Raw genomic sequence first — 23,832 nt, forward strand, 5'->3', positions numbered from 1 at the left:
AATATCATTTATAGAATATGTAATGCAATCATATCTGACATATACTGTAAAGCTTCACTGTTAAACACTTCACTTAAAATATCTATATGAATTTCTTAGTATTTGTTTTGAATTGCAATTCTGCTTCCTTTAATTCAAATTCGAATTGTAATTCTAGATCTTGTTTTTGACATCAATTCAAATTCAATTCAAATTCAAGAATTTAATTGGAATTTAGGAGTCATTCTCAATTCAATTCTGAATTGTGCACAAGCCTGTACTGTAGTAGACCCTTGCATAATTATAATTTTCTTTCAGATATTATCAATCTTGTAAGTTCATAAAGTCATTACTGCTGTCCTGCTTGGAAACGTCTGGGCTAGAAGCTGTATTTTTCGTTAGTTTAGCCACGGTATCAAATAAATACCTATAATAAATATTTTGTTTGTTTTCTTCTAATAGGGTTGAAAAATATGCAGATCTAGCAGCTTTTCGGGCCACTCTGTATGCAATCGTGCACTCTTTCCATGAAATGCAAAATACCTCTAGTTTTGTTTTCTTCCAGTTGCACTCCATTTTTCTGGCCTCTCTCTTAAGGGTTGGGCTCTGGGTCTGCATGATGTATAGTATACCACCTTTCAAAGACATGCCACTTAAGGACTTACATTTTTCTACTGGGGGAGCCCTAGCCCTAGCACTATTACTATTACAATAGTCTCTATTACATCCACTGGAAGTCCAGCATCTCTTAGCTGGTCCCCCTCAGGGGCCAAACATGAAGGTTCCAAATTTTGGACCGGAGATGGAATATCATCCACTGTGCCTGAGACAAAAGGTCCCTCCTTTTCGGTATTGTCCATGGCGAACCGCCATATAAAGAGGACATTGCGTGTTCACCAGTGTTTCCTGTGAAGTGAAGAAGTCCACCTCTGCCTTGTGAAATCTTTTCCAGATCTGACTGACTACATCGAGTTGGATCTTCCTATCCCTGTGTGTCTGGACAGTAAATCTTCTGCAACATTTGTGCTTCAGGGAATGTGAATCGTCATGAGGGACAAGAACTTATCCTGAGCCTAAAGCAGAATCTGCTGGGCTAGTTTGTTCAGATGGCGCAAACGCAGTCTGCCTTGGCGATTTCATGTAGGTGACTACTGCAGTGTTGTCCACCCGCACTAGGACATGATAGCCCCTTAACTGGTTAAGGAAGTACTTCAGGGTCATAAATACAGCCATCAATTTGAAGCAATTGATGTGCCAATCAAGATGACAATCTCTCCAGATCTCTTGGGCTGGACGGCAATCTAAGACCGTACCCCAGCCTGTCAAGGAAAGCATCTGTCGTTTGCATTCTGCCATGACAACACGCACCTAGAATGGGACCCAAGGCAAGGAACCGGGGTCTGAACCACGTAGAAAGGGTACGAAGTCCACAGCACATAACCCATACCACATGGATTTTAGAAAGGGCAAGAAGCACTCGGCTTATTCCCTTACTCTTATTTGCCTCTGGGGATTGGGCCTTGGATGAAATCCGCTGGCTCTGAGGCACAGCTGAAATGGTCTCATGTGCAGAAGTCCCAAAACTATCACCATGGACACGGCTGCCATAAGACCTAGAACTCTTTGAAAATTATGGCAAAGTAATTTCCTGAGCTAGCCTAATATTGCTCATGTGTTTAACCCTCTGGGGTCGGCGGTATCGCGGGCGATACCAGCTCACTTTTCTTCTTATCAGTGCAAAAGAGACTCAAAATACTAAGATTTTGATCTTACATATAAGTTTCATGCATCATTCAATCATGTTAAGTGTCTATTCTTTTGTGTATACTCACAATAAAAACAAAGTGTTGTGCTTTTTGTCAAATAAAGAAAAATGAACATGTTGCGAGTTTTGTCTTCTCTCTGTCAGTGAAGTCCATTCTGAAACGCGTCCGATAATGAACTGTAACTCAGCGAATACTTGTCACACAGGCACGAGAGATTTTTCTTTATGAAGCTTGAATTATCTTCTTTTAAATTAAAGTATAATACTTTTAATATAAAAAACAAATATTATCAGTTTATGTAATCTGTATGAAAAGAGAGAGATGTCAGTATTCTTCTTTTCAGCTCATTATTGTCACGGTATACCAATGCATTGCTTCCTTCTCGTCTCGTGTTTATGTTGTTGTATGAGAGCACGTGTGTAGTGGGCGTGAATGAGTGTCATTCCTTGATCCGCTCCAGCTGATCATCATTTCATCACCAGCTGCAGCCGATCTCATCACACTATATATTCTCACCGTTTTCTCATCCCCTTTGTCAGATCGTTGGTTGATGTCTCGTGGCGTTCCAGTCCTGTCTTCCCGCTGTTCCCGTCTTCCTGTTCCTGTGGATTCGTCGTCTTGGTGTTGGATCGTTGTTTGTGTCATCACTTCACGGGTTCCTCACTCTGACCATCGAAGTCCCTGCGCCACCTGACCACGCCCGTGTCTTCCCTCTATTTTTCTCCTTGTCTAAATAAAGGCCTGAGTTTACCTGCGATTGCTTCCTGTATTGTATTGACAATCATGACAGAACAATCTGACCCAACTATGGAAGCAGCAGGTGGGTCATCTACCACACTGGAGGAGTTCCTTCAACACAGGGTAAGAAGAATGGATTCACAAGAGAGGAATTTAAATGACACGGGTCGTGCGGTACAAGCCTTGGTGACGCAGGTGTCCGAGCTCACCCAACAAATCCAACTTCTTCATGCAACCGCTGCGCCACCCACACCAGCCGTTCCCCTCACACCACCAGAGAATCCTGCAACCTCGGAACCACGCCTACCGGTTCCGGAAGCCTATTAGGGTGAGTCTGCCTACTGCATAGCCTTTCTGACAAGATGTGCTATGCATTTTGCATTGCAACCTAGGACATTTAATAACGAACAGGCCAAGGTGGCGTTTGTTATAACCCTTTTAACCGGGAAGGTGGCGTTATGGGGGACAGCGGTGTGGGAGAATCAAGATCCCTGCTGTGCCTCGTTCCAGACACTCTCCTCTGAAATGAGTCGAGTTTTCGACCAAGCCGTCGCGGGGAGAGAGGCCGCTAGGGCGTTGGCCAACCTACGTCAAGGTGAGAGGTCGGTCTCGGATTTTTCCATCGAGTTCCGCACCCTGGCGGCCGAATGTCAATGGAACGAGGCGGCGCATTGGGACATGTTCCTGCATGGGATGGCTGACCGCGTCCAGAGGGAGATCTACGCCCTGTACCTCCCTATGACATTGAATGGACTTATCGAGTTGGCCCTGAGGGTGGACGCTCGAATTACTACAGCCGGAGGTAGAGTCTCGTCCATCCGACCTCCAGGAGGAGTCGAGGGTCAACGGTCCAGTTGCAGGGACGTGGTCAGCCCAGTCTTCGATCACGAACCCATGCAGTTGGGTCGAGCTCTGCTTTCCCGGGAGGAGAGGGAGAGGCGGAGGTCCCAGGGCCTTTGTCTATACTGTGGAGTTTCGGGACACTATGCTTACAACTGACCGGTAGAAGGGCCAAGCCCGATAGTAAGTATGAGGCTACTATCGGGTGGGATCTCCGCCGAGAAGAACTCATCCACATCTACCCTCCTCCCGGTAAGACTGAGATGGTCAGTTCACCAGCATGACTGTCAAGCACTTCTGGACTCCGGGGCTGAAGGTAATTTTATGGACAGCACTTTTGCACACAGATTTCAGATTCCCCTTAAACCACTCACACAGAAGATTGCAGTACACGCATTAAACGGTCAAGAACTTCCCACCATTTCATTCACCACTGAAGACATCACCCTCATCACTTCAGGCAATCACTCAGAGACTTTTTTTTTTTTTTAAATACTGGATTCACCCCTGGCACCCATAGTTCTTGGACACCCCTGGCTCATCCGTCACAACCCCCGAGTGGACTGGCATCAAAGAGCTGTACTGGAGTGGAGCAAGGAATGTCATAAGTCTTGTCTGGTGTCTGCTTGTCCGTCTGTGCCTGTTTGTGTGTTTCAGGAGGAAGCAGGGGATTTGTCTAACTTGCCCGAGGAGTACCACGATCTGAAGGAAGTGTTCAGTAAGTCTCGGGCTGCTTCTCTTCCTCCGTATAGTCCCTATGACTGTGCCATAGATTTACTGCCAGGTAAGTCTCCGCCTAAGGGCAAGTTATACTCTCTTTCTGTCCCAGAAAGGGAGGCTATGGAGAAATATATTTCTGATTCTCTGGCAACCAGGTTCATCCGCCCTTTCTCTTCTCCAGCGGGGGCGGGGTTCTTTTTTGTGGGGAAGAAGGACGGGTCTCTGCGACCATGTATTGATTACCGGGGGTTGAATAACATCACGGTAAAGAATACTTATCCTTTGCCGTTGATGTCTTCAGCCTTCGAGAGGTTGCAGGGAGCGTCCGTCTTCACGAAATTGGACTTGCGTAACGCTTATCATTTGGTTCGCATTAGGGAGGGGGATGAATGGAAGACTGCTTTTAACACCCCCGGGGGGCACTTTGAATACTTGGCATGCCTTTCGGGCTTTCCAACTCCCCAGCAGTCTTCCAGGCACTGATCAATGACGTGTTTTGCGAGACATGATAGATCAGTTCATATATGTTTACATGGATGACATATTGATATTTTCCTCATCTCTGCAGGAACATGTGCAACACGTCCGATGAGTGCTTCAGAGGTTGTTAGAGAATGGGCTTTTTGTCAAGGCGGAGAAATGCGATTTTCATGCACAGTCTGTTCCTTTCCTAGGGTACATCATTTCGTCTGAGGGAATGCGTGTGGACCCTGAGAAGGTTAAGGCTGTGGTAGAGTGGCCAAGTCCAGATTCCCGTAAGGCCCTACAGAGGTTTCTGGGGTTCGCCAATTTCTATCTGCGTTTTATTCGCAACTTCGGCCAACTAGCCGCGCCTCTGACTGCCTTGACCTCCCCCAGAACTCCGTTCAGGTGGTCAGATACAGCCGACACTGTGTTTGCCAAACTCAAGAGCCGCTTTGTTTCGGCTCCCATCCTCGTTGCCCCTGATTCTTCACGTCAGTTCGTGGTGGAGGTCGATGTGTCAGAGGTGGGGGTAGGAGCAGTTCTGTCCCAGCACTCTCCCACAGACGACAAGATGCATCCCTGCGCTTTTTCTTCTCATCGTTTGTCCCCAGCGGAACGCAATAACGACATTGGTAACAGGGAGTTGTTGGCAGTCAACACAGTCGTTTTGACCGTGGTGGACCGGTTCTCGAAGGCGGCTCACTTTATTCCCTTACCCAAATTACCCTCAGCTAAGGAGACCGCATTGACAGTCATTGACCACGTCTTTCGCTTTCATGGCCTCCCGATGGATGTAGTCTCCGACAGAGGACCCCAGTTTGTGTCCAAATTTTGGCAAGAGTTTTGTAAGTTACTGGGAGCGACGGTTCTGTCTTCAGGGTTCCATCCCCAGGGAAATGGCCCAACCGAGAGAGCCAACCAAGATCTGGAAAGGGTGTTGCGATGTTTGGTTTCCAAGAATCCTTCCTCATGGAGCCAACAGCTATTGATGGTGGAGTACGCCCACAATACGTTACCAGTGTCGGCCACGGGCCTATCTCTGTTTGAGTGTAGTTTAGGTTACCAGCCAACTATTTTTCCAAGTCTGGAATCCGAGGTCGCGGTTCCCTCCGCCCACGCCTTAATCCAGAGGTGTCACCGCACTTGGACTAGAGCCTATGAGACTCTACTCCGAGTGGGGGCGCGCACCAAGGCTAAGGCCGATCGCCACCGGTCAAAGCCTACCGTATACTTTGTTGGCGTGGATTTCAGTACTTGGTGGACTGGGAAAGTTACGATCCGGAGGAGAGAAGATGGGTACCTGCTAGAGACATCCTGGATCACTCTCTGATCGATGATTACAATCGACAGGTAAGGGAGTCTGGGAACGCCAGGAGGCGTTCTTAGGAGAAGGAGTACTGTCACGGTATACAAATTCATTGCTTCCTTCTCGTCTCGTGTTTATGTTGTTGTATGAGAGCACGTGTGTAGTGGGCGTGAATGAGTGTCATTCCTTGATCCGCTCCAGCTGATCATCATTTCATCACCAGCTGCAGCCGATCTCATCACACTATATATTCTCACCGTTTTCTCATCAGATTTTCCTTTGTCAGATCGTTGGTTGATGTCTCGTGCGTGGCGTTCCAGTCCTGTCTTCCTGCTGCTCCCGTCTTCGTGTTCCTGTGGATTCGTCGTCTTGGTGTTGGATCGTTGTTTGTGTCATCACTTCACTTCACGGGTTCCTCACTCTGACCATCAAAGTCCCTGCGCCACCTGACCACGCCCGTGTCTTCCCTCTGTTTTTCTCCTTGTCTAAATAAAGACCTGAGTTTACCTGCGATTGCTTCCTGTATTGTATTGATGATCATGACAATTATAGCTCATTAAGTGCTAATGTGACCACGCCCACAGAGAGCGCGTGCTATTCAAACACAAATGATCTGAGGCAAGCTGTGCAAACATGCCAATGTCCACATCAGCTGGATAAAACGCATCAAGTTTAATAAGAATCAGCGCACCTACATTAGTAAACATGTTATTTTTACATGAACATGTCCAAACTGTATTGCTATAGCCTACTGAGATGAGTAAAAATAGACTGACATATGTTGAAATAAAACGTCTTTGTATAAGCAACAAACTGCAAAATAACATGTATATGCTAAAATATCATAAACACGATGTTACAGACTAAATACAGACTAAATATGAATGTTTAGACAAGTTCTCTTACGAGAGTATCTCTCGTACTGCATAATATCTTACGCTACGGGGAAAACCTCTTTTCCACGAGATATTGAAGCCAAAAATTATCCTTAATTTTGAATTAATGTAAAACGCTGTGCAGCAGCATGCAGACATAGGCAAGACGGCTTGCGCACCTATTGGCTGCCCTGCGGCAACAGCAGCAGCCTATTGAGATAGGCTCTGCGTGACACATATCCAATGGGGGCATTTCGCGCCCATTTCGTCACGTCCCGCCAGAAAGGGCGTGGTCTCCCCCTATAAACATAGCTCGATTAGGCTGGTACAACTGATTTTCATCTCTTCAGCGAAGCATCACCGCATCGCTGGATCCGGAGTGAGAAGCCACGCCGTCTGAGAAAAAGCACACCGCGGGACGAGCCTTTGAGTCTGAAGTCGCTGGCATCGCCGCCTTTAGCCGCCGTACCTGCTACGCTTTCCGGCGTTATATCCTTTTCTGCAAGTGTGTGTGTGTGTTTGCCGCTGCGACACACATTTTTTCACTGTCTCTCTCCCTCTCCTAAAAGAGCTGCGTCTTTTTCAAGATGCATAGATCCTTCGGCTCCAGCCCTTGATAGCTCGCCGGTTCACCCGCCAGCTTCACCAGCTTCACTCGAGTCGCTCACTGACGGACAACGGCCGCCTAGCGCCGCCGCTTCCGCTGTTAATGACGACGAGATAGCTGCATCTGTAGAGAAGGCCAGCTGATCTATCCTGGCGTCGGACAGTGAGGACTGGGTGAGCTCTGTGGACCTCCCCCCCTCTGCCCACGAGTCGTCAGGGAAACGGGCCAGCATCAAAACCGCTGCGCGGCTAGCTTTCTTTACGTTACAAGAAAGCTACCCCGCCCCCCGTGGACATGCGTCACCGGCGAAATGAGGAAAGAGTGTGTTTTGGTACTACCGAGGCCGGACCAATCTCCATTTCTCAAACATTTCTCAGCTCCTCTTAGTTTGAGCGGCTGAAAATGTCAATATTGCAGCAATGAGCCTGTTGTATAACACGCACGCCTGCAAACAAACGCCAACACACACAAACTGTGATGACGCTCTTTTATCTGCTCAAGCTATTTTAAACTTTTGTCGTTTCCCCCTGTGGCGAAACCCAAAGCCTTCGCGCGCAAGACCCGTGTTCGAACCCCAGGTCTCGCAGCAGATAAAATTTATTCTCGCCGCGGCCAGACTTGCACCGAAACTTTTCGCTCTTCAGTTCCAAGAAAATGCTACTGTTCCAGTGTATTTTGCAGTAAACAAGCCGGTACCATGGCCCGCTTGCCTGCACAAAAATGCCGTTTCCACGGCGACCCAGAAAAATCATATAAGCAGTGTATTTGCTGGTATTCCGGCCACAGCCGATGGTGTTATGAGTGTAATAAAAATGCCCACAGCCCAGTGTTCATTTCTACACACAAACACAGCCCGCCACAGTGCAGGGCTCGCACAAATAAAATCGATTCATGTCGATTGTGCAAAAATGTAGTAAATGTGCCCACGACACATGCCCACAAACACTAAACGATGCGTGTCCCTCGTTTTTTGTAAAAACGATACCGACATACATTCGGTCAGCACAAGCCAACGGTGTTCTCAGTGCAGTGAATGTGCCCGCCGTCCCGCGCCCAGATTCCTTCGCAGACACGCTCAACCCCACGGGGTTTGTCCCGCTCTCTCTCTCTCCACAACCTGTCATAGAGAATTTGAGCGCGACCAGGCTGCCCGCCGTGATTGGCGCGCCTCCCGCCTCGCACTCTATAAACACAGTGTTTATGTCTCAGCACACCGAAGCTCTGCAGCCGCCACTATGCTGCGGCCAGAGCCCGGTTTTCATTCTACCCCTAGCTATTCACGCAGATGCGTGGGCAAAGCTTCCCGGGGTATCAGAATGGGTGTTGAACACTATAAAAAGAGGCTATTCGCTACAGTTCGCTCGACGTCCCTGCCGTTACACAGCGCGAGTCGAAACCACGGTAAACAACGAAGTATCTCATCTACTTTGAGCCGAAATAGTGAAACTGCTGAGCAAAGGGGCCATAGAACCTTTATCTCAGGCTCAGAGCGAAGGGGGGCTATACAGCAGATATTTTCTGGTACCGAAAAAAGAAGGGGGTCTCAGACCCATTCTAGATCTCCGATAGCTGGACAGAGTGCTTATGAAGCGCCAGTTCAGAATGCTGACAACCAGGAAAATCCTCGCGCAAGTGCGCCAGGTCACAGGCGATTCTTGAGATTCGCCTTCGAGGGCCAGGCATATCAATACACAGTCCTACCGTTCGGCCTATCCCTAGCACCCCGTACATTAACGAAGTGCATGGACACGGCCCTCGAACCCCTGAGACCACAGGGCATGCGAGTTTTGAACTACTTGGACGATTGGCTGATTCTAGCTCAATCACATTCAGAGCTCATAGAACACAGAACCACAATACTCAAGCATCTCGAGAATCTGGGTCTCACAGTCAATTGGGCAAAGAGTTCTCTGTTTCCCAGCCAGAAAATCTCTTTTCTGGGAACAGTGCGGGACTCGCTGTCTATGACAGCACGTCTGTCGCCAGAGTGAGAACTGGACATTCAGCGCGCCGCAAAATCCTTTCGCCGCGGCTCTATAGTCCCGCTCAAAAGGCCTGCTTCGCATACGCCCACTGCAGTTATGGCTGAAAGTGCGAGTTCCACCCCGGGCATGGACCTCTGGTCTGTTTCACCTCAGGGTCGACATGAAATGCATTTCGGCTCTGGAACCTTGGAAAATAGCCGACTGGTATCAGTCAGGCGTCAGTCTGGGGACTCCCTCGAGTGTGACGGTGGTGTCCACAGACGCCTCCACCTCGGGATGGGGAGCGCTGCTCGAGGGCAGATCGTTCTTCGGCCAGTGGTCAGAACGGGAAAAGCTCCTACGCATAAACTGTCTAGAAATGCTGGCAGTCGACAACGCGCTATGGTGCTTTTGTCCCCAGATAAAAGGCCGCCACGTCTTAGTCCGGTCGGACATAATGTCAGTGGTGGCATACATAAATCACCAGGGTGGCGTCAGGTCCCGAACCTTTACAGGCTGATGGAACGCCTCCTGGTCTGGGCTCAGCACAACCTGCTTTCACTGACAGCAGCGCATGTGCCTGGTAGCCTGAATCTGGGACCAGACCGTCTGTCCAGAAACAATGTCTCAGCAGGGGAATGGTCGCTGCACCTGCAGACGATCCAACTGCTGTGGGAGACATTTGGCAGAGCGCAGGTGGACCTGTTCGCATCCCAAGAAAGCGCTCACTGTCTGAACTTTTTCTCCAAGAGCAGGGATGCGCTGGCCCACGAAGGTCCCCGCTGCCCCCTCTATGCTTTTCCCCCCGTCTCGCTCCAGCCTCAAGTGCTAGAACGAATCAGGGAAAACGGATGCCCAGTGCTACTCGTGGCTCCGCTCTGGAAAAACCAGAATTGGTTCCCAGTCCTAATGCGGCAGACCAGCACTGCCCTGTGGCCGATACCGTTGGGGAGAGACCTCCTCTCTCAGGCAAATGGCTCGATTTGGCATCCTCGCCTGGAATTATGGTCCCTACATGCATGGGCCATCAACCGGTACCCGCTAACCTCCCAGAGGGAGTGTTAAATACAATCACGCAGGCTAGAGCCCCGTCTACTAGACAGCTCTATTCCTCAAAGTGGTCAGTGTTCTCTGCCTGGTGTCAAGCTCAGGGCTTTTCACCCGCAGACTGCGGGGTTACGGAAGTGCTCTCCTTCCTTCAGGAGCTGCTGGATAAGGGCAGAACCCCATCCACGCTCAAAGTATACGTGGCGGCCATAGCGGCGTTTGCAAAACCGATGTTTGGCCAGTCACTGGGGAAATCGACCTGGTCATGCGATTCCTCAGGGGAGCTCGGAGGCTGAATCCTCCCAGACCCCCCTCAGACCCTGTGTGGGAACTTTCTACGGTTTTGGAAGCCATGAAAGGTGCCCCATTCGAGCCAATCAATTTGTCAGACATGAAACATCTGTCTATCAAAACGGTATTCCTTATGGCTCTCGCTTCAGTGAAGCGCGTAGGGGACTTGCAAGCGCTTTCGGTAAGCGCGTCATGCATGGAGTTTGGGCCTAATGGCTCAAAAGTCATACTCAAACCAAGGGACGGGTACGTGCCCACATCCCTCAGCACACTGTTCAGGGCCCAGGTTATTTCCCTGTGCGCCCTCCCGGTTCGTGATGAGGAGAAGGATGCGAGTCTCCTCTGCCCTGTCAGGGCACTGAGAGCTTATGTGTCCCGCTGAGCAGCTCTTCGTTTTGTTTGGCGGACGCTCCAAGGGACTGGCCGCATCCAAAAAGAGCCTATCCAGATGGATAGTCGACGCCATAGCACTGGCTTGCACTTCTAAGGGTCTGCAGTGTCCTTTGGGTGTCAGAGCGCACTCCACGGGAGGCGTGGCCTCATCGTGGGCGTGGTATAGTGGGGTTACCGATATCTGAACGGCCGTGGGCTGGGCCTCGCCGTCTACATTTATAAGGTTTTACAACCTAGAGGTTCCCGCCTTACAGGCCAAGCTTATGTCGGTATAGAATTCAGTGCTATCTGCCCCGCTGTGCCGGCCCAGATGCTGAGTTTCGCTTGTGCATCGCTCACTGAGCGATAAAACAGCTCAATGGGTGTTGAATAACCCGTACTATTACCCAGTTCAGGCTGAACACGTTCACCCTGTCTGCGTGAAACACTGTTAACATAACTAGCTCCTGTAGGATGCTATTTCATGGGGAATGATGCTGGCAGCCTCTCTTCTCCGACTCTCTGTGAGTCTATGGTGATTATGCACTATTTGAGCCCTGGGCTACTGCCCTTGGGACTTTGGTGTCGGATCCCAGTACGCACAGCGTTTTGCATTGTGTTCCCCATAGCGTAAGATATTACGCAGTACGAGAGATACTCTCGTAAGAGAACGTACTCGGTTACTAACGTAACCTCGGTTCTCTCTAGAGAGGGAACGAGTACTGCATATCTTGCCGTGCATACACAGCTCTGGTTCGCTTCGGCGATGAAAACCAGTTGTACCAGCCTAATCGAGCTATGTTTATAGGGCGAGACCACGCCCTTTCTGGCGGGACGTGACGAAATGGGCGCGAAATGCCCCCATTGGATATGTCTCACGCAGAGCCTCTCTCGATAGGCTGCTGCTGTTGCCGCAGGGCAGCCAATAGGCGCGCAAGCCGTCTTGCCTATGTCTGCATGCTGCTGCACAGCGTTTAACATTAATTCAAAATTAAGGATAATTTTTGGCTTCAATATCTCGTGGAAAAGAGGTTTTCCCCGTAGCGTAAGATATTACGCAGTACTCGTTCCCTCTCTAGAGAGAACCGAGGTTACGTTAGTAACCGAGTACGATTTCGTTGATTAGCTTTGGATAGATTATAAAATTGTTAATGTAAAAAAAGACTACTGCCACATCAAATAAGCTTTGTTCGCCAATTTCTGCTCATATGTTAAATATATAGTATGGGATGTTTTGTCAAAAATAAAGTAGGTATATTGAATTATCAACTAAGATGTTATTCTAGTGTATGTTCCAATATTCAAACTAATGAATCCTACATATGATAAAATGTATACTTTTTACAAAGAAAGATTACACTTGAAATATTGTTAAAATTTTTATTGTTGTTGTAATTGTAACTTTTTTTATTGTGTTTTATTAATGACAAATTTGGGGAGAGGAAACATTCCAAAACTTTCTGAAAATACAGTATAAGAATTAACTGCACAATTACTAGAAATGTTTACCTTGTATATTATACAATTTGCATGCATACAAAATTTGTAAAAAAAAAAAAAAATCAAGACCAATTCTGTAGAAATATATATATATGTTTGGAAAGGCATTATGCGTGGGGGCGTGAATATATATATATATATATATATATATATATATATACAATTACTAGAAATGCTTACCTTGGATATTATACAATTTGCATGCATACAAAATTTGTGGGAAAAAAAAAATTCAAGACCAATTCTGTAGAAATATATATATATATATATATGTTTGGAAAGGCATCATGTGTGGGGGCGTGAATATATATATATATATATTCAACATGTACATACATGTTGCTCACATATTATGGTAGCCCTGTTTGTACTAAATAGAGTGTAATGACAACTTTTCCATTAATATGTTTATAAGCAACTGAAAAAGCACAAATGTCAGGGCATGTCAAAACATCTCAAGGACCCCAAAAACACCTTAGACCCCAGAGGGTTAAGATGGACTCGTCACATGCGGGGAAAGCTGTGCCTGTGGCTAAATATGTTGTCCTCAGGGCATGAGAGATAATGCTTTTCTTGGCATTAGTGGCTGTAATAACCTGACTGTCTGTCTGGGAGGGGAACATGTTCTATGGCCCCTTTGTCCAGGGGAGTTTGTGGTTCTTTTATCAGCAACTGCACCTGTTCCGGTTTTACGGTAGTGGAGACCACTCAGTTGAAACGCGGAGGACGGGGTGCAAACTGTATTCTGTAGCCTTTTCCTACGGTTCTCAAAGCCCAAGGAGATATGTTTGGCAGTAGATTATACAGGGTTCTTTGTTTTTCAGCAGGTAATTTTGGTACGCCTGCCATAGTTTGGAGAGCAGCACCAATATGACCCGCTGACTGGAAAGAAATCTGCTCCAACTTTGAGCGCTTGCTCTTTCTCCTGTGGCCAGTCTAGCTGTAATGTGGCCACTGCATGACTGACCACCTCGAGTAACTCATCATCTACTTTATCATCGCGGGAGGAGCGCTCGAAGGTGGCATTCTCAAAGTCCATCTCCAGGTGGCTATTTCACCATTTAATTCCTCAGAATTAAATGTAGCCAAAGAACAGCCAGACAATATATTAATACAAGAATCCAACTCCTCAAATCAGATGAGTATTAAATAATATCTCAGAATTAAATACAGCCAAATGTATTTTAATCAACAGGCAATTAAAAACAGTCTGGATGAAAGGCTGAATATAGTTATTTTCATATTAGAGCATTTTCAACAAAAAATCATAAAATTATATCTTGCAAAAACGCACAATTCATGTGCATGCAATCATAGGAACAAGAGAGAAGGGGATTTTCCCGTTTGCGCAGTTCACTCGCATTATATACATATATATAGCGGACCCCGTAATATGCGTGTTGCCTTCGACGCAAACCCGAAGAGAGAATGAGAAAAGGGAAGGTCCTCGACCAAATTGATTTGGTATACTTTAATGGAGAGCAACTCACAGTGCTTGCAGTCGCTATTCTCTCGACATGATACTCTTTTTTTTCCCCAACTCTTTTCTTTTTGTTCTAGGGAAAGAGAAAGATAGTGAGAAAGGCTTTATTCCTGCCTGACAAAACTAACTCCTAACAAAAGGGATAGTGTTCAAAAAGAAGTAGAACACAAGGCACACAATGCAGTTCTGAAGACAAAAGGAACCTGAAAGTGCACCTGTCTCACGTCTATTTATAGCCTCAGATATGCACATTCCGATGACGTCATCATCAGAGGTTATTTAAGCCAAAATCTTAGCGCGTTTGCCACACTTGTTAATAGCCCGTCAAACAAAGATATTTTCCCTTACCCCTTAAATCAGCGCAGCATTGAGAGTAGCTTTTTAAAGGGAACTGTGAAAGGAAACTTGTGGTTAATGCATCAATCCTAGGCTAACGTTACAATGAAAGTTGTTTAACTGCATCTGTGAGCTATCCTAAAGTAATGTCACAATTCAAAGTATATTTTCTGTTAAGGTTGCAATTTAGGAACATATTGAAAAAGGTCTTCTGCATTCTCCTCATCAAATAGTCCAGCATTAAAAAGTCCTGAGTAAAAATCCACTGCAAGTTTTCAAATTTAATTTGGATTGTCCATAATTGTCCTATCTGGACATCTTAAATAAAGCATAGGATTATGCTGCACCACATTTTGCTCAAATTTAAAGAAATTATTGCTAGGAGCATCCATATCCTTAAAGATGAACTGAACTGAAAAAAATCAACGTTGATAACATGTTGTTTATGACAATTAAAAGTAATTTACATTAAACATTTCAACTAAAAATATCAATATAGCTTTTTTTAAGAGGCACAAAAATGCGTTTGTTACGCTGGCAATTTCGATGATGTCACTGGCATGGTAGGACCCGCGAAAGTATATAGGCAACAGCTGCAAGTCCTATATACACACACGAAAATGAGTAATTTTAATGGAATGAGTTACGCATTTGAGCATGTGAGGGACAGGCCAGTAGTATCTGACTACCACCACATGGAGGACGACCAGTTGCAGGCTCCACATAAAGTACAGGATCGTTTGGGGGGGAAGTGTGTGGGCGCGGGCGCTGCGGGAGCATGGACACTGCATCGGAGTCGATCTGTTGAAGAGAGGTCAACCTGGAACATTTATTAATGGGCGAAAATGCATCACCATTCACAGTTCATTTCGGATGCTGTGCGTTGAGAGAGACGTGTTGGAGGAGGCTATGCTATCTCTAAGGGACGTCCGAGCTAAGACGCTGGAGCGCCCCATATGTAGCTGGTATATAACGTAAACAGTGTATTTTACGAATTGGCGACTAGGCTATGCTAACTTATATCCTTTTCTCTGACTGTTAAGGTTAACAGCGTACCGGCAGTTCACTCTTTGGGCGAGGGGGCATTTGGGAAGGATGAATAAGATTCTGTTCCCATCCTGTGCAGTGAACTAACGTTAATGTTACATCTTTTCCCCTCAGCTGAATATCAAGGATTCTAGTATGCGTTGGACTTGTAGCTAAAAAAACATTTGATGTCAGACGCTTCATGTACTCATTGACGTTTTAAACACATCTGTCTCTCGTACCTAGGATTAAACACATGAAATCAGGGCTAGAATAGAAGAGAGAAGCTAGCTCTGCTAGTGTTGGTTGGCAACGGAGTAGCCTACCATGCCAGTGACGTAGTCGAATGTTGAAATCCTACATGGCGGCGCCCGTGTGACAACAACAACTTTTTCAATGTACCATTTTATCCCTTTTAACAAATTCTGCCATTTTAATAATTGTACCAATAGGATATAAATAAAATACATCTGTTATATCACATTTTTTTTCAAATTTCAGTTCAGTTCATCTTTGATTGAACAAAAATGTGCCCTTATTAATGCATTTGTAACTTGGTCTGATGGTGACGGTGTTGGTGATGGCGCAGTGGATAAGACACATGCCTTTGAGATGCCTGTGAGAGATCCGGGTTCGAATCCAATGTGAGACACCAATGTGTCCCTGAGCAAGACACATAACCCCTAGTTGTTCCAGAGGCGTGCAACCTCTGAAATGTAGCAATTGTAAGTCGCTTTGGATAAAAGCGTCAGCTAAATGAATAAATGTAAATGTAAATGTAAAATGGTCTTGCAATAGATGTTTCAATTTTAGCTTCTTCTTACTTAATTCAAAACTTTTTTTTATTCCTTCTTCATTGTCCAGAAACATCTTTTCCATTGCTCCCATTTCACATTGCAAACTATGAACTGTATCTATAGCTTTTTATATTTGAGACTCATAACTTTGACAAAAAAAATAATAATGTGCCTTTCAAACCTCCCAGAATTCACTTGTATCAATGTGTCATACATATTTTTTATCATTATGTGTCATAATTATTTTTCTGTAACCTAATTTTTCCCAAAAATGGGTAAAACTCTTACAAATTAACATTATATTATAAATTCTTATAACACTGCCAATAATACTGCAATCTATAGTTACCATATCTATAGTTACTCGGAGAAATGATAGCAGCATTCATCACTCTATTAGTAAAAGAGTTGTAAATCCTGTCTAATCTAGCCCCCTTAAAGGGATAGTTCACCCAAAAATGAAAATTCTATCGTTTACTCACCCTCAAGTTGATGAACACAAAATAAATTATTTTGAAGAATGCAGTAGAGTCCATCAACTGTTTGGCTAACCATATTCTACTAAACATATTTTTTGTGTTCAGCAGAAGAAGAAAGAAATTCATACATGTTTGGAACAACTTGAGGTGAGTAAATGATGACAGAATTTCTGGTTGAACTATTCCTTTAAATTCATTATTTCTTACTTTGATAAATGCATACTGTAGACATGTATACTGTTCACTCTGTATCACTCAAATCATGTTCTTGAATCACCTTAGAAAGTACTACACCTGATTGAAAATTAGGTCCATTCCTATCAACCTTATAATCTTCAGTAGTGTTCCAGTCTTCAGCCATACAGCTATATTTTATCATAGCCCATTTTAATGTCTTTTAAAGTCGCACTGATTGCCATTTTCATCAGAAGTTTTCTCCTTCAAGTGCAAATATCATCTTCTCGCTGACTCAGAAGAAGAAGAAGATAGAGCCTTTCTGCTCGCCGTTGAAACAAAACTCCTGCAGCGGATTAACGGGATTCAGTGACTGCAGCTGACTCTGCGCTTCTACTCTGCGGCTATCCAGTGATTCTTTAAGAGCAAATTTGACTTAAAAAGAGCTAATTATAAGCAATGTTTTTTGCAAAATTTCATGCCACGAGTGTGGCTCATGCAGAGCACAAAAAGCACATCGCTTGCCTGGGTCGTGCCCACACAGAGGCTGCACTCACAGAGACCAGCTTTTCTCACTGCGAGAGCATTTCAGAATTTCAGTCCTGGATCCCCAGGATGGTTCAGCTCTGTCAGCAGCCCCATGGACAATTCCATTGAGGAGGGACCTCCTCTTCCAAGCAGGAGGGTCAATTTGGCATCCCCAACCTGAGTTGTGGAGCCTCCATATATGACGGCTCAATTGGAGCCTTCACTTCTTTCCTATACGCTCCTATAGCTGGGATATCAATTGGGGAAAATGACTTGGTCATCAAGTTTCTCAGAGGGGCCAGGAGGCTGGAAGCATGCTATCAGAATTTTTGTCTCCCTCCTCCCCAGCACCACCTGCCTAATTTGGTTTACATGGGATTTATTTATGACTAATTATTAATAACATGTTTTACATGATAGCCACAGCATTTCTGTGGGTGTCTTTCTACTTGCTTTGTAGCAGCCTAAGATAATATATTACACCCAGGCCACTAATACTGTCACATCCAGTAAAATGAATATGACAGTTTTTCTCAAGAATTGACCCTTCGCAAAGACCCGCCCACCTTAGTTACTGTCGCCATGTCCGAAAAGCTACGCCGCTCTCACGCACACACCATGTTCTCACACGGAGAAAAATACACCGCGGATCAGAGAGGAGACTGATAATACGCTGACAGACAGGACAGACCAGGTTACTTTTTGGTTACTTTTGATATTAAACAAAGTCTCACCTTTCAAATTTGGTAATTTTAAAAAGAAATTTAAACAATAAATACCGTTTTGTGGCTCTTTAATGTGTCGTTACAGATCGCTGTAGAGCCTCGTGCTCGTGAACTGATCATCTCTTCCTTCTAGTTCATTTATAGCATCAAATAAACATGAATGAACATAAGAAGGAATGTTGTTTTAACCGCGGAAAGGCGTCAGTATATTCAGTTTTTCAAGTTTAAATCCTCCCATGTTAATCTACTAACTCTCCTGACTGCTTTGTCGGACAAAATGGCGGATGGCGAAGTATGATTGGTCAGATCACCTGTCAATCAAGCTCCCTGCGAAGGGTCAATTGTCATGACTGAACTAATGAATATGAAAAGTTAGGATTGCTTGTGCCTCCACACGGTCTCTTTGTACCTGTGAATGAGAGATTTTCACCCTTTCATTGAAGACGGTCCAGAGAACACTCTGGTGACAGGGTGGAGTGGTTAGTGAGCCATTGTAGCGGAAATATTGGCTGAGGTTTTCAGGCAGCAGTGACTGTATGTCAAATGCAGGGATAGCCACCTTTTGGCCTGAAATAAATCAAACAAATATTAAAAGTTGTAAACATTTAAATTAAATTGTGTCTTGTATGTTGATTTACAAAGCAACCCAAAAGGCTGAAGCACGGTAATCACACATAATATACAGTAGACATACTCGCACATGCACACAAATACATGCCTGCATATCTGATGCGGCCCAGATAGTTGAGAATACTACCATATGCCTGATTAATCTCTTCGCCTGCCTGAAAAAGCAAACAACTGAATGAGTATAAAAATATGAATGAATATAAAAAAAATACAACATGGATATAGGATTTGATATATATATATATATATATATATATATATATATATATATATATATATATATATATATATATATATATATATATATAAACAAAAATACTACATGGATATAGGGTTTGATTAAAGAGAAATAACCTCAATTAGAATCCCTAACACAGCCAGGCCATTTTCTTGGGTCTCGGCTTCGGATATATTAGCATACACCTCTTTATTGTAATGGACAATATGGAGCTGAGAGAAAAGAGAGAGTGTGTGTTCAGGTTATAATATATTTAGGCATCTTACATAAGACATGTTTTCTTTCATAGGTTCGCTCAACGTTGTGAAGTACCTGACACTATAGAGTGGTGCAGGTATGACAGGTATGATGCAGGTTGTAGGCCAAAACTCGGAAGCAAGTTAGTATTTTAACACATTAACATTTTAACACGTCCCGAAGTCAATGGGTTTTTGGTTAAATGGCTGAAATGGTTCTATATAGTGCAAACTACTGATACAGCATTGAGTGAACCTATGAAAGCGATCATCTCTGTTACATATGTAACCTTGGTTCACTTAAGGGGGAACAAGACACTGCGTAGCTGACCATGCTCCTTTCTTAAAGATTTCTTTCTTCATTGAAATCTGAAGAGTGATTGCACATGTATGCATATAGCCCTAGTGTTTCCTGTTGGTGTTGTTGTCAGATCAGGACAAGGACTCAGGCTGCAGGCTCCAAAAAAAATAAAAACAGTTTTAAACTGAGATCATTTCAAAAAGGCAACAAAAAGGCTGTCAATAATCCAGACCAGAACCAGAGGGGGAAAGTAACGAATTACATTTACTCGCGTTACGTACTTGAGTCGTTTTTTTGTGTACTTCTACTTTTTTAAGTAGTTTTTAAAATCTGTATTTTTACTTTTACTTAAGTACGTTTTGTTTGAAGTATTTTACTTCGCTACATTTGAAATCATATCTGTTACTGAGTAAAAAATAATAAAAGGGAGAAAAAAAATCACACTCCGGAAACTACTGCATTGATTGAAGGGCGGGAGAACAAACACGCAAAAAAGGTGACGCAGACCCAGCTGAAGCTGAAAGCAAAGCGCCCTCGAATTTTTATGAAGCGAATTATGGCCAGTATGGAAATACTTTGGATGTAGAAAAAAGTGTGGTTGTCCTCGCGGATAGATATCCAATTTGCAAAAAATGTGGACACAAAGTGGCTGCAAAAGGAGGACACATAGGAGACCATCCCCCTGCAGATAAGGGTATGTCCCGATTATAACGTAAGGCCGAATGATTTACATGATGCAGAGGGAATCCCGGAATCCAGTCATGAAAATGGAATTTACATAACGCAGATGTCACGTAGGCTAAAACACGCAAAATGATGGATGGATGAATAAATGGAAAGTAGAACTGTGCAAAAATTCCAATCGCGACATGATCTGTCAATATTTAAGCGCAAAAATACTGCTATGTAAATATATAACCTGCTTATTCTGCGTTTCTGTGTGAATCGGTGTGAATGAGCTGCTCCGCTCGTCTAAGTTACTACATAGGCTACTCAAGTACATGCGGTTTTCAGCGTCTCACAAACAATTTGAGGACATGAATACATGAACATTTCCAGAGCTGCTCTGAGAGAACGCCTATTGAGCATTTTCACCATTTTATTTGAGAAAAACCATTGTCAAATACACTTTGAAACAGGTCTTCATTACAACCCGTCAAAATAAAAGTTTGGTTTAACTAGGAGAAATTATGACAGAAATGTATTACTATTGTAGACATACAATAGAACTCCTCAAAATAATAATAAAAACAACAACAACAACAATAATACAATTTATTTAAACATTATTTAAGGAATATATTTTAGGTCCATTGTTTAATTTAGTAAATCTGTTTTTGCAGCTCTTCCCCAAAAAATAAAAGGACACAAGTTTAAATTTTCATTTGATTACCACCGTTTTTGATAATATATTTGGATTAAATCATAAAAAGAAACATTAATTTTCTGAATAAAATACATTTCATAGGACGATATTATTTTTAAACATTTTAATAAATTATTTATGTTAAAAATAAGTTGTTAATCTAATTCATTATCAATTATTCAATTTAATTGATTCGTTTTATTGAAATTTTAATAAACAAAACAAAAGTTGGTTATAATAAAAGCATTCATTCAACCCCAAAAAACCCTGTTTTCTTTAATTTAATTGTCATTTTAACTGATGATAATAATAATAACCATAATTTAATAATACCATTTGTTTATTTAATAATTGATTAATACTGTAAACCATGATATTTTCGGAGACAATTAAATGCTACAATATTGCTACACAATATTTTCGTGATATTTATCATACTGTGAAAATCTCATACCATTACAACCCTACACGGAAGAGTCCCCCACTCCACCCCGCTGTTAAAAAAGTAACTCAGTAACTTTTACTTGAGTAAATTTTAAATGAGCTACTTTTTACTTTTACTTGAGTAAATCTTTAGACCGGTAATTTTACTTGTACTTAAGTAAAATTTCATTGAAGTAGTAGTACTTTTACTTGAGTAGAATATTTTATTACTCTTTCCACCTCTGACCAGAACCAAACAATCCAGATAGGAACAATCTCATTGGCCCTTCCGGGGTAGCATTCATCTAGCGTAGATGAAAGTAGTGGCTGAAGAGCCAGAACAAGGTGTGTATTGCAGTGGGGGGCGCTGTTGAGGCGGGCGGCTGGCGGCAGTATCCCACACTGCAAAGTATCCCACAAGACATGGCAGAACACAAGACAATGAGGCTGGAATCCAACAAGACACAGCAGAACACGACACAATGAGGCTGGAACATACGATTGCACAAAAAACTATCCGGCACAACACACTAGAGGGAACTAAATAGGGGACTAAAGGATTAAACTTATACAAAACAGGTGGAAGGAGTGAAACAATAACGAGGTAATGAATAGAATAACAAGGGGGTGGGATAAGATGCCACGATAACAGAGCAGCACATGGTGAACTGTCAAATCGAACCCATGTTTTCCAAATCAACACAAACACGACAGATACAGGGAAAAAACGACAGATCAGCCCAGGGACATAACAGTTGTCAGTTTGTTTTTCTGTGCTCAGTTTGTTCTCCTTGTGTTTTGTTTTCTGGTCTTTAAGTTAATTGTATTTTTTGTTCCTGCATTTGGATCCTGCTCTCCTCGTATCTGAGTTTCATCCACAGTACAGAACAGTAGACCAAGAAATGGATACAGCAGAGGAGCTCTTGTACCTTTTGTCATGACATTCCAAAACCCTCAAGTTCAGTGGTTCTTCCCCTGTCATTAGTGCTTCCCATGGTGGTTTCCACTATGGTGTGTGGGCCATGCAACCGTTGGACACCCATGCCCTGAGAAGGTGGTATCCGCACCTGGACTCTCTACCACAGTCATGGAGGCCCTTCCTACTTGTTCTGTCACAGTCACACAGCCTGTCTCTGAGTTCCCAGTGTTTCCTGACTGTTTTGTCACAGCTAGCCCTGCTTGCTCCACCATGATGGTCTCCAGCTTTGCTGTAGTCTCCTGCTCCGCCTGCACTGCCCTGGTGATCTTCTACGGCACTCTGGTGGTCTTCTGCTCCGTCTGCGCTGACCTGCTGATCTTCTGCTCTGCCTGTGCCACCCTGGTGGTCTCCTGCACCCCACTAATGTTCACTACTTTAATTGATCTAGGAGCTTATCTTCTATTAATATCCCAGAATGGAACTACTTATGTCGTAAAAATTGTTATAATTCTTTTTAATCTATTTTTTACTTACATTTTTTTAATGGATTTTTAGTACATTCCTGTTGTCTCTCAACAATGCTCTACCATCACACACAGAAGGCAGCACAATACTGATAATCTGCATCTTATTTGCTCCTCTTCTAATGCACTTCTCTCTGTATCTCTGGAATTGTCAGTCAGCATTCGGCAAAGCTGACTTCATTCCAGCCTTTGCAACTCAATATACTCTCAATATCTTGGGCTTGACCGAGACCTGGATTTGTCCAGAGGACTCAGCAATCCCCGCTGCTCTCTCTAACAACTTCTCTTTCTCTCACACCCCTCACCAGTCTGGGAGGGGTGGGGGCACAGGTCTTTTTCATTTCTAAAAATTAGTAGTACTCAACTCACTCTTTTCTTTGCAATAATATTTCGTTTGCATTTCATGCTATTACAGTAACATTTCCTGTTAAAATCCATATTGTAGTCATGTATTTGTAGAGGTGCTGAGGTGCTTTGTAGAGGTGCTTTGTAGAGGTGCTGGATGTGCTGCTGTCCTCATTCCCTGAGGACGGCAGCCCACTTGTAGTCTTTGGGGATTTCAACATCCATATGGAGAAGCCTTATGCTAAAGACATCCACTCTCTCCTAGCCTCATTTGATCTAAAACAGCTCATCACCACAGGTACTCACAAATCACGCTTCAAACTTGACCTAATTTACACGCGCAAGAACACAGAAAGTTTTTGGTAAAACATCCGCACATTTCCGATAGGGCTGCAACAACGAATCGATAAAATTATTAATAGAGTTGGCAACGAATTTCATTATCGATTCGTTGTGTCGCGCGATTATTACGCCAGTCAATTATTCGCAGAGATGTTTGAGATGTTATAAATAAAAAAAGTTGAGTTGAGCGCGGAGCTGAGCAGATCTATGAGGCGCCGGACTAGACTGGACGGAGTTTGTCTGCGCGCGAGAGAGACTGAGTGTGTCAGGGCTGAGTTTCCCGATAACGTTGTCTCTTTGCACGCTACAAAGACTCTTAAGGTACCATGTCTAGGTGTGTTCCTCGAACCATGCCTTAGGAAGCCACTTAAGATATACCTTCTTACGTGCGACGTTACCTGGTGCTGTCCGTGGCGATGGTGCTGAATTTGTTGATATCGATGGCTCGAGAATCAATTATTCCCTCGTGTAGGGACTGCTTCACTGCGTT

The 23,832-nt window shown here is 44.0% G+C and overlaps 1 protein-coding gene and 1 long non-coding RNA gene across 3 annotated transcripts in view; one reads left to right on the forward strand and one right to left on the reverse strand.

Annotated features, from left to right (window-relative positions):
* ca14 (carbonic anhydrase XIV) overlaps positions 1-23,832 on the reverse strand; it is an 80,840-nt gene that overhangs the window by 46,472 nt on the left and 10,536 nt on the right. For both annotated transcript variants that reach the window (XM_077207418.1, XM_077207410.1), the window contains exons 5-7: positions 19,003-19,098; positions 18,737-18,803; positions 18,428-18,585 (exon numbers count right to left, since the gene is read on the reverse strand). In XM_077207418.1, the coding sequence (XP_077063533.1) occupies positions 18,428-18,585; positions 18,737-18,803; positions 19,003-19,098 (321 nt within the window). The remainder of the gene's footprint in view (positions 1-18,427; positions 18,586-18,736; positions 18,804-19,002; positions 19,099-23,832) is intronic.
* Positions 3,517-6,325, forward strand: LOC143715725 (uncharacterized). Its single transcript, XR_013195878.1, has 2 exons — positions 3,517-3,639; positions 6,101-6,325. It is a non-coding gene; the product is annotated as an uncharacterized LOC143715725 (long non-coding RNA).

The sequence above is a fragment of the Siphateles boraxobius genome, unplaced genomic scaffold (assembly GCF_051911475.1).
Source record: "Siphateles boraxobius isolate OS27281-9 unplaced genomic scaffold, OSU_SipBor_1 12, whole genome shotgun sequence".
NCBI lineage: Eukaryota > Metazoa > Chordata > Actinopteri > Cypriniformes > Leuciscidae > Siphateles > Siphateles boraxobius.